The sequence below is a fragment of the Microtus ochrogaster genome, unplaced genomic scaffold (genome assembly GCF_000317375.1).
Source record: "Microtus ochrogaster isolate Prairie Vole_2 unplaced genomic scaffold, MicOch1.0 UNK3, whole genome shotgun sequence".
Lineage (NCBI taxonomy): Eukaryota > Metazoa > Chordata > Mammalia > Rodentia > Cricetidae > Microtus > Microtus ochrogaster.
Window position 1 is genome coordinate 16,720,913 of NW_004949101.1, and position 12,123 is coordinate 16,733,035.

The 12,123-nt window shown below is 38.8% G+C and overlaps 1 protein-coding gene across 2 annotated transcripts in view; it reads right to left on the reverse strand.

Annotated features, from left to right (window-relative positions):
- The window catches only part of Atrn (attractin), a 148,019-nt gene that overhangs the window by 22,569 nt on the left and 113,327 nt on the right, over positions 1-12,123 (reverse strand). The window contains exon 25 of one of the 2 annotated variants that reach the window (XM_013353177.2): positions 5,262-5,784. The exons of the other annotated variant lie outside the window; for it this stretch is intronic. Coding sequence (XP_013208631.1) covers positions 5,764-5,784 — 21 coding nt within the window. The 3' untranslated portion in view covers positions 5,262-5,763. Of the gene's footprint in view, positions 1-5,261; positions 5,785-12,123 lie in introns of those variants that run through there. 2 annotated transcript variants of the gene reach the window in all.

Consider the following 12,123-nt stretch of genomic DNA (forward strand, 5'->3'; position numbering starts at 1 on the left):
CTTTTCTTCCTCCTCCCCGGGGCCTCTGAGCTGGGATTTTCCTGTTGCAGCCTCTCTACAACAGCCTCCAGCTGCCGCCCATCCCTAGCCTCAAACTCCACAGGTGCCTGGGCTCCAAAGGCCACTGGAGTTAGCTGCTCACCAGCAGCTAGCACTGTCCTGTGTCCTCACTTCCTCTCTATGTCCTCCTGTGTCTGCTTTTCAAGTGGCTGGCTCCCTCCCCCCATGGGTTTCAGATTTCCCCTTGACCCCCTCTTTGGGCCACTGCCACACCAAGTCAGTATCCTTGATGCCCACTTGAGCTTCTACTGATGCAGCCCCCACCAAACACTCTTAGACCCCAGCTACACAAAAGCAGCTGCAGCTGCCCTCAGCCAGACCATGAACCACATATTCTCCGCCAGTTGTGTGGTGTGGTGACAGCCAGCCTCACACTTTCCTGTCATCATCAGCAGATCTGGTGAGACACCTCCTGGGTATTTTTTTAAATTTAATGTCTTTATTAACTCATTGGGAGTTTCACATCACGGACCCCAATTCTGCTCTGCTCACCTGGGAATTCTTAAGGGGAAAATTAGTTGTTTTTTTTTTTTCTTAAGGGGAAAATAAGTTTTTTTTTTCCTTAAGGGGCAAATTATTTTTTTTTAAAGTTTTTCCCCCATGTTAAGAATGGGGAACAATATTACAATGCAGAGAGTTAGATCTCTGTATAGTTCTACAAAAGATAGTTTGAAAATGGAACATTAAAATGAAAGAATAATCAACATATCTGAGATTAACATAATGTCAATTATAATCACTATCAGTTTGGTAATTCATATTTTATCATTAAAAAAGTTGTTTGATATCAGTGCCAAATATAAAAAGTGACTGTTAAGATATAATACTTAGAAAGACCTACTAATAAAACTAGAAACAATATTCACACACAGAGGAGGAGTAGCCCAAGTTTATTAGAAAAACAAGATTATACAAGGCCCAAAAGAAGCCTTCACTGGCTTTTTAGAAAGACTGATTTCAACTGAAAATAGAATGATATCAGATCTAAAAATTAGATAAACACTAATTGAATCTATGGCTTTAAAAAATACTAATTCAGAATGTAAAAAGGTGATTAGGCCTTTAAAGGCAAGATCAGTATCAATAGATGAGTGGATCATGAAATCAGGTGATACTGGATCTCACACTTATGATGATACTTGGACAGGAGAAGTGAGTTCTAAAAATTTTAAGAAAAACCAAAAGGTTAGATGTTTTAAATGTGGTAAACCAGATCATCTGAAAAGGGACTGTAGGCAAGGCATTCTTAAGAACAATGTTTTTTTCTAGAGACAATCCAAATAGAAGGCCCTAGCCTTCTGGAATATGCAGAAGGCATGGCAAAGGCCAGCACTGGACTAATGAGTGCAGATCAACATGGGGCAGGAGCAAGGTAAATCTTGCAGGTACCTGTGTCAAATTTGGTTCAATCTTCCCTGTTGCGTGGGGGCAACTCCTCTACAGGGCAATTAAAAGACTTAATTGCCTGTTGTGAAAAACCATACTGCTGTGGATGACAGAAGTGCCTCATTTGATAAAACAAAACTTACAGGAGAGAGCATAAACAAGTATTTTGGCAACTGTCTATAGATGATGAAAGACCAAAGTTAAAAATACAAATAAGGCCGGGCGGTGGTGGTACACGCCTTTAATACCAGCACTCAGGAGGTAGTGGTAGGTGGATCTCTGTGAGTTTGAGGCCAGCCTGGTCTACAAGAGCTAGTTCCAGGATAGACCCCAAAGCTACAAAGAAACCCTCAAAAAACAAACAAACAAACCACAAAACAAATAAATGGCACTGAAATTGAGAGTAGACATAGGTTTGGTAGACACAGGGACAGATTTAATAATAACTGCACCAAAATCTTGGTATTCAAATTAGCCTCTTTAGGAGGTAAATGTTCAGCTTCTAGGGATTGGAACTTTATCTCACATAAAACAAAGTGCAAGAGAAGTCAAGTGTACAGGGCCAGAAGGAAGGATAGGAAAATTAAAGCCATACATGGCTAACATAGCAATAAATTTATGAAAATATGATGTTACAGCAATGAAAAACCCAGATTAACATTCCTCCAATCTCAAAAACAAACTATAGTATGCTTCTGAGAAAAGTATTAAAAAACATTATCAAGAATGGTCACGAGTATTCAGGCTATATATAAGCAGGGCATGACAGCAGCTGATCTTTCAAAGGTACCAACAGCCCTAACTTTAAAATGGTTAACTAACAAGCCTGTCTGGCTTTTGACATCATAGAAATTACAGGCATTAGAACAGCTGGTATAGTAAGCAGTTAAATGCTCAACATATTGAAAAATAAACCAGTCCTTGTAATTCTCCTATATTTGTCATTAAAAAGAAATCTGAAAAATGGAGAATGGCAACAGATCAAAGAGCTATTAATGAGGTCATTCAGTCAATGGGCTCTTTACAGCTTGGAATTCCCTTGCCTTCTCTATTACCTAAAGGATGATCTATTATAGTGATTGATGGAGAAGACTGCTTTTTAACTATACCTTTACAAGAACAGGATAGAGAAAAGTTTGCCTTCACAGTGCCTACTTTTAATAATTCCCACCCTGTTAAGAGTTATCAGTGGAAAATTCTTCCACAAGGGGTGTTAAACAGCCCTACCTCTGTCAATATTCTGTCAAACAGTCACTGGAAGCAATTCATAAAGTTTCCTCAATCTATATTTGCTTGTATATGGATGATATTTTACTAGTTGATTCAAATATAAATACTTTAAAGAATATGTTTGAAGAAGTAAGGAAAATTTTGCCTTGTTAGGGATTACAAATTGCTCCTGAAAAAAATACAGACAGGAGATTCTATTAAATACTTAGGATACATGAGGTTTACAAAAATTCAACCATAAAAAGTACAAATCATGAAAAAACAATTGTGAATTCTTGATGATTTTCAAAAACTGCAGGGAGATATTAAATGGCTATGGGCCACATCTGGATTGACAACTCGAGAGCTCGGTAATTTATTTTAAAACTTTAAAGGTGACAAGGATTTAAATAGTCCAAGAAAACTACCAGCTGAGGCTGACAGAGAATTGGCTTTGGTACAAAACAATACAGGATGTACATGTGGATCATTGGGATCCAGAGCGTGATCACATTATGTTCATTTTACCTTCTATGCATTCCCCTACAGGAATTTTAATTCAGAGAGAATATCTTAGGATGTATACTTTTTACCACATAAACAGAGTAAAATATTAAAGACCTATGTAGAAAAGGTTTCTGAACTGATTCTGAAAGAAAAATGAAGACTTTGCCAATTAGCAGGAATAGACCCAGTAGAAATTGTGGTGCCTTTTACTAATGCTGAAATTTTCTAAAAATGAACAGAAAATGAACACTGGCAAAGAGTTTGTAGTAATTTTTGGAGGGGTGTAGTGTAGGAGGGTCTTCTTTCTATGTGTTCCTTTCATTGGTTGAATAAAGAGACTGCCTTGGCCTTTTGATAGGACAGCCTTTAGATGGGCGTGGTAGACAGAACAGAATGCTGGGAGAAAGGAGGCAGGGTCAGAGAGAGTCGCCACGGAGCCAGCCGCCAGGTCAGACATGTTGAATCTTTCCCGGTAAGCCATGACATGGTGGTGAAATACAGATTAATAGAAATGGGTTAATCGAGATGTGAGAATTAGCCAATAAGTGGCTAGAAATAATGGGCCAGGCAGTGATTTAAATGAATATAGTTTGTGTGTTGTTATTTTGGGGATTAAGTTTGTGTGTTGTTATTTTGGGTGGCAGGATGTGGCCTGTTGCTCCTCTTACAAAAAGGAACAGATTAGTAACAAATATAACAAAGCAAGAGACTTTAGTTTATAAAGAGAACTAATTGTATCCTTCCTCACATTGAACAGGGTCCACCAATTTCAGGAGCCCCTACATTCTATACTGATGCAAATAAATTAGGAAATGCAGGTTATAAGTCAGGAAATTTAAATAAAGTGGCTAAATCCCTTATGATTCTGTTTAAAAGTCACAATTCTATGCTATTCTAATGATATTATTAGATTTTCCAGACCCTCTTAATATAGTTACTGACTCTCAATATGCAAAAAGGGTTATTTTACATATTGAAACTGCTGAACTTATTCCAAATGATCCAGAATTAACTTTGTTATTTATTCAATTAAAAGAAATAATCAGAGAAATTATCTCTTATATATAACACATATCAGATCCCATACGGGTCTACCAGGCAGGTTCTTTAGCACAAGGTAATGATGAAATTTATCAGCTATTGGTAGTAAATACTCTAGAAGCCTCAGAACTTCAAAGAAACATCATGCTAATAACAAGGATTTGAAGAAAGATTTTTCTATCACTTGGTAACAAGCCAAGGAAATTATAGGGAAATGTCCTACTTGTTCTTTGTATAACCAAACTCCACTATCTGTAGGAAGTAACCTAAAGGGTACTCAAAGAAATGAAATTTGGCCAATGGCTGTGTTTCATTTTATAGAGTTTGGAAAATTAAAATATGTTTATGTAGCATGAATATATATTCAGGATTTCAATAGGCAATTGCTTTAAGTTCTGAAAAGGCTAATTCTGTAATTACACATTTATTAGAAGTTCTGGTCATTATGGGAATACTTGTACATATTAAGACTGACAATACTCCAGCATATGTCTCTAGTGATACGAAACAGGTTTTTCATATTACAACATAAAGCATATTACAGGTATATCACACAATCCTACAGGGCAAGCAGTTATAGAAAGTTCTAATTACACTCTAAAAAATATGCTTAATAAATCGAAAGGGGAAATAAAGACCCCCACAGATAGACTGCACAATACTTTATTAACTTTAAAATTTTAAACGCTAATGAGAAAGGAATGACAGCTGCAGAGAGACACTGGATAATAGAAAAAAAAAACTACAGTATTAAATCAGCCTGTATACTTTAAAGATGTTCTGACCTCAGAATGGAAACCAGGACATGTGTTACATTGGGAAAGAGGTTTTGATTTTGTTTCCACAGGAGAAGAAAAGCTATGGATACCATCAAAGTTGATAAAGATTAGATACAGACAGGAGAGACCTCTTCATTAGAAGAGGTAACAGTTTATCAAACAGTGTGACCATTCAATACAAACTAATTTTTTTTTTTTTTTGGTTTTTTGAGACAGGATTTCTCTGTAGCTTTAGAGCCTGTCCTGGAACTAGCTCTTGTAGACCAGGCTGGCCTCAAACTCACAGAGATCCTCCTGCCTCTGCCTCCAGAGTGCTGGGATTAAAGGTGTGTGCCACCACCTCATGGCACAAACTAATTTATAAGACTAACAAATACCTTTCATTTGATCACATATGACTTGCCAAAAAGGGAAACTCCCCAAAGTCAGTGTTAAGGCAGGGTTTTGTTTTTGTTTTTCCAGGAGAATGAAGGCATCCAACTAAGGAATCTGAAGACCACTGGACAAATGAGACATCTGAAGAAAAAAGGATGAATCATCCAGAGAAAATGCCCCAAGAAAAAGAGTAAAATGGACTAATAGTATATCACATTTCCAACAGGATAAAATTTCATAAATCTTCCCAAATGTTTGTTTCTGCTGTTCTCTACAAACATGTAATACAAATGGTCTTTTTGCAGTCCCAGTTCAATTAAAAATTAAAGCTGGCTTTGGAGTTGGAGCATGGCTCTCTCCTTCTCTAAGTCCAAGCATGTTGTTAAAGGAAAATCCAAAATCTCTGTCACACTGTCACAACAGCCACCTGGTATGGGACAGAAGAAAAACCAAAATTAAGGGGCTAGTCTATTGCCACTAACTTTATAATCCTTTGGTTTTATTTTGACACTTTAAAGCTTTTCTTAAGGTATAAATATTATCTCAAAATTTATAAGATTAATATGTATATATGTATTCAAACTTTCTGTCATGATATTATGGGCATAAAGAATACTAATTCTAGAAAAAGGCTTCATCTAGCTTCCTGTACATGATTTCAGGCTTGAGTCTCTATCAGACAACTAGGAATTAAGTTTGTATACTCCAGATGTTCTTAATTAATTCTGGCCCTTTAACCTCTCTGAGATCTGCTGCATATGACATTTAAAATATTTTAATTTTTTTTGCAGTGAATGTGACCATTCCTAACAATGACCTTTGAAGTCTTCAAACTGAAAGATGGGGGCCCCATAACAATGATTCCACCTGGATTGTGGTAATGTCACAAAGCTGACAAACACCATCCAAAGATCAGCTTTGGACTACTAACTGCTCCTGGGTGAGATGGTCCAATTTCATGCACCACTCCAGACAGGACTTCAGATAAGCCCTATACTTTCCCATTACATGGAGACTGGCAACAAATGATACAGCTAGCCCTCCCAAGACTTGACCATTATCTCTATTTTCTCAGGGTCCCCTAGAGATGCTGTTGTCCCCCAGACAACTGGAAGCAATCTAGAATATATAACACCCACATTCCCAAGAGGTGGGGTAGGTGGTTTTTGGTCATTCAATGAGTTATGGATATTTGTCATTATTTAGGGGGTTGTTATTGGTAATGGTCAGGAAAAAAAGCTAAATAAAGGAGATTAGATTCAAGAATCTCATTCTGAAAACAAAATGGGAAATATAGAAATGATAGGATAAAGGGGGTAGATTATTGAATCTACTTTTAAGCAAAAACGCAACTACTAGTTTTAAATATTTTACACTGGCATGGATTTTTTTTTATACTGATTCAAATTTAAGGCTATTTTTGTTATACTGTATATATGTTTCTACTTTTGTTTAAGGTATTTTTGTATATTGATACAAATTTAAGATTATTTTTGTTAGAACATACTATGTCTATGTTTCTACTCTATGTCTAAGGTATTATACCTGTGCAGCTCATGTAACAATTTAATATAAATTTCTAGTTCTTGAAAGTTATTATTACAAGCTATTTAGGATAATAAAGAAATGCAGGTTAGTAGTTAGTCACCTATAACAAGCAAACTTGTAGTCATGTTAGGTAAGTTTTCAAGGTCAACAGTTATATTTTAGATAGGTGGTCTTCAAACACTTCAGAGACCTACAAAATATGGCATTTAAGATGTTTTAACACCATTAGGCTTTTCATGACAATGAGACACATCTGCTTCTGGCAGCATCAATTTACTTCAAAAGGGGATGGTGGGCATTGAAGAATCTCCATATGGAGTCGCTTTCTTTGTAGCCAAAGTTAGCAACTAGGCAAAGAAACTGCCCTTGCCTCAACTGCTGACAGTATGCTGACCAAGTTGGACATGCAGGAGACAAAGACTGCTGAACTTTGCCAAGACAAGTTGGGACAGTCCTTCAAAATTCCTGTTTCACAGAAAAATCTGTCAGATATTCTAGTCCTGAAGGTCAAAGATGGATGCCCCAATGTTACACAGGAACTTTCAGTGGCTGTTCAGGCAGTCAGCTGTTTCTGTCATTTCTATAATTTTGGAAGTTGTTTGCTCTGCACTTTCTGTTCACTCAAATAATATTTTATCCTTCTTGGGTCTCTGATGGAGATTGAAAACTAGATAGTTATAGTTTTACAGTTTTCCTTGTTACCAAATTCAAAAAAAGAAACTCAAAAAACAAAGTATATAAGGTTGACAGACATAAAAGTTTAAATTGTTTATCTAAAAAAAATGGACTCTGTAGACCAGGCTAGTCTCGAACTCACAGAGATCCACCTGCCTCTGCCTCCCGAGTGCTGGGATTAAAGGCGTGCGCCACCACCGCCCGGCTAAAAAAATGTTTTGAGGTCTGAAAAAATAGTTTTAGGTTGGTAATACAAGTTAGGATAGTGAGTTAGATACAAAACTTTGACCTAGCCAAGATAGGATAGATAATGAAGTATTTTCTCTAAATTTGCCAAGAGCAAATGGACTGAGAATTGTGGCTGTAGTTCTTACCTGATAATTGTTCTTACTGTATACAGTTTTTCTGTGTCAGAGTTAAAACCTTTATTTAGACAAAAGGGGGAAATATCATGTGATAGTTTGATAATATTCTGATGCTCTCAAGACTGCCAATAAAATTTGCTGTGAATCAGAGAGCAAATCAGCTATTGAATCAGCTACTAGCAGACCAAAATTAACTACAGAGGTTTTGGAGAACTGAGAACAGAGAGACACAAGAGTAGTAGGGTGGGGCTTTGAGAGGGTCTGGGCCTTTTTGGATAAAGGAACCAGAGAGAGAGAGAGAAAGAGAGGTGGGGGTGACTGGTTGCTTCTGCACTACTTCTCTAATCATTCAGGTTCCTACCCTGATATCTGACTCTCGAGTTTTTATTGATAAAGAATAATTAGATAAACACTTCAGATAAGGATGTGAGCTCTCAGCTATTCCTCTCTACAATGCCTGTCTTCCTGCTGCCATGTTTCCTGCCATGATAACTAGTGATTATAATCCTTTGAAACTGTAGGTCCTAATAAATGCTTTCTTTTATAAGCTGCCTTGGTTATGACATGTACATAGTAAGAGAAAAGTAACCAAGACATAAGTTGTCCCAGGAAGGGGGCTATTGCTGTGATAGATAGAGCTGAGCAAGCTGCTTTTGGGGGAATGTGACTCTGAGACTTTGGAGTAGAAAAGCAGGTAAATGCTGTAAGTGGGGTTTACTGGGTCATCCTCACACCCTCATAGGAGCTGGGAAGAGAGCGGTGCTGATAGTCGTGAGGCACAAGAGGTTTCAGAGGGGAGCAATGTTACCAACTGGACTAGATAGCACTTAGAATATCATGGCAATAATGTATGTGCTTTTTGCCCCTGTCCTACAAATTTATCTGAGTAAGTTGAAAACGCTGCCCAGCTAAGCTTCCAAGTTGTAAAAAGAAAAGTCCTGAGGAATTTCCTGCTTGAAAAAGCAACAAAGGCCATTGTGTGAAGCTGTGAACGTGAAGCATGGATTGCACAGGAGATCCCAAGTTGTTGGGGATGCCAGATCCACGAGACATCTACTAAGGAGAGTTGTTGCAGACAGTGACTAGAACCAGTGCAAGAGAGAGAGGTGCTGCTGTCAGCAAAACTGGAAGGTGGGAGTGAAAATTCCTGAAAAGAAGCTGGTTTTGCCTGTGAACCAGGAAACAAACAAACAAAAACCAAAAACTCCTGGATGAAGTCTGTGTCTGTAGAGACTGGGACTGACTGGAATCTCAGAACTGTGGAAAGATTGGATCTTTGTAGCTTCAGAGGCTAATTATTGTGAGCTAGTTCTAGCCTTCTGGAACAGCCAGCCGTTCCTGCCCTACTCTGTATCTGAACTAACACCTGGTGATAATAAATAAAAACCTCTTAGAAGCTACTAACTTAGCAAAACACTTGCTTCCACCAATCTAAGTTAATGTCATCAGATAACATCTTGGGCCTACAGAGTAGACAGACACCTCCTCCCATCTTGTACCCGCCTCTCTGATGCACTCACCAATGTGTCTTAAACTTGCCTTATTTATAATTTTCTTTGTTCTGTAAAACTGTACCTCCCCCCACCCCCAAAAAAACCTTCTATGTTGGAACATGGAATTTGGGGTAACCTAAATCTGTGTTCCTGGGTCATGGTCACTTAAATGACTCCAAAATAAAATATCTTTTGTTCCCTTTAAGATGAGAGCTGTGGTTTTTACGTCAACAAAGGAAAGAATTGCCCTGCTAGGTTTCGGTCTTGCTTTGGTCCAGTATTTCCTCACTTTGCTGCAATTCCTCCCTTTTGGAATGGTACTGTCTTGTGCCATTGTATGCTGGAAATACGTGATTTGCTTTTTGCTTTTGTAAGAGGTTAAACAGTTAAGAGATTGCCTTGAGTCTCAGAAGACACTTTGGACTTTTAAACAGTTGAGACTGAAAGAATATGGGGACTTCGGAAGTTGGACTAAATACATTTTTGCATTATAATGTGATCCCAAGCCTATGGTGCCCAGGGAATGAATATAGTAATTTGAATGAAAATAATCCCATGGGTTCCTCTGTTTGAATATTTGGTCCCCAGCTTTACAGAAGTATTTGGGAATGACTAGGAGGTATGGCCTTGTTGGAGGAAGTATGTCACTGCCTTGAAGGTTTCAAAAGCAAAACAACATTCCCAGTTAGCTCTGTCTCATAGTTATGTCTCAAGATGTCAGCTCTCAACTACTGCCCAGGCCATTCCTGCCTATCTGTTGCCATACTTTCTGCCATCGTGATCATGGGCTTTAACTCTCTCCAACTGTGAGGCCCAAATAAATGCTTTTTTCTATAGGTTGCAATAGAAAAGTAACCAAAAAAAAAAAAAACCAGGTAATTATATATATACTTGGTTAAAGTATCAAAGAGTATAGGTGTGGTGATGGAGGAATGGTTCAGAGATGGTTAAGAGCACTGGCTGCTCTTCTAGAGGACCCAGGTTCAATTCCCACAGTCAACTTATCTGTACTATAACTCCAGCTCAAGGGATCTGACAAGTTCTTCTAGCCTCTGCAGGCACCAGGCATGCATCTGGCCCACACATACATGCAGGAATAACACCCATACACAGGAAATAAAAATAAATATTTTCTTTTAAAATGCTATTTAAAAAAAAAGCATAACCAGGCCTGTTGGCATAGTCCTATATTCCAGTTAGAGAGGATGATGTAGTAGTATCGCAATTCAAGACTAGCTGGGCTGTAGGGGAGTTCAAAGGCAGCCTGGGCAACTTAAGAGACCCTGTCTCAAAATAAAATGTAAAAGAAGGCTTGGAAAGTATTCTCAGAGGTGGAGCACCATGCTCACCCTTAAGCCCTAGTACCAAAATAAAAATAAATAAACAAAAAAGAACCGAAAGGCTAACTGTGAGAAAAACAAGTGCCTCTTTGTGGGCCTTGAGGTTTCAAAAGCCTTCATCAGGCTCAGTCTCTCTCTCTCTCTCTCTCTCTCTCTCTCTCTCTCTCTCTCTCTCGGCACTGAATCTTCTGGAAGTGGAGTTACAGATGGTTGTTAGCTGCCACATGGGTGCTGGGAACTGAACCCAGGTCCTCTAGAAGAGGAGCAGCCAGTGCTCTTAACTGTTGAGTCATCTAAGCAGCCCCATGTTTTCATTATTTTCTGGTCTACTGACTTTCAGCATCCTCTGATCCCTTCCTGTAATAGAATTAGGTTCACAGTCTCCCTTCCTCCCAGCAGAGTGCATCACTGCTACTGTCAGTTGGCTTTTCTAAGGCCACTCTAAAGACGATGCTGACAGACAGATGTTCATATAGCACCCTTGGATATGGAAGGGTGTGACTATTATCAGACAGATGCAAGAGCAGGAGACAGTGCAGCTGTGCCCACTGGAGACATCTTCACAGGCCTCACACTACTATCTGAGAGCTGTAGATAGGAAGCCCCCTGTGCTGGCTAGTTTTATGTCAAGTTGACAGAAGCTAAAGTCATCTGAGAAGAGGGAACCTCAATTGAGAAAATGCATCTATAAGAGCTGTAGGCAAGCATGCAGATCACTGTCTTAACTAGTGATTGATGTGGGAGGGTCCAGCCCACAGCAGGAGGTGTCATCCCTGAGCAGGTGGTCTCGGGTCTCTAAGAAAGCAGGCTGAGCAAGCCAGCACCCTCCACAGCCTTTGTCTGCATCAGCTCCTGCCTTCAGATTCCTGCCCTGTAAACCCTTTCCTCCCCAAGTTGTGGCATTTTATCACAGCAATACTAACCCTAACTAGGGCAGCCAGTTGCTACTTTTACCAGGTAGGTAGGCTAGTTAAGGGAGAAGGGGCTCTGATCCTGATTTCTGATATTTCTAGAGTTTGCTCTGAGCATAAAACCCTAGGAAATGCCATGTGCTCACAGAGGAAGAGGACAGAACAGTTTTGGGATACACCGGCCTCAGAGGCAGGCCCAGGAGAGGTATATTTCCAATGATATCCCAGCCTTATTTCTTGTTCCATCCCATTTGTCTTTTTTTTTTAGTTATAAGAAATTATAAACTGTAAAAAAGCACAGAGAATAATCACTCCAATGTGTTCATCATGCAGCTTTAATAATTATCAGCTCATGATAAAAATGTTGTGTGTGTAGGTGATGTAAGCACTCTATCACTGATCCATCAGCCTGGCTAATGCCTGGTCTTGTTTCT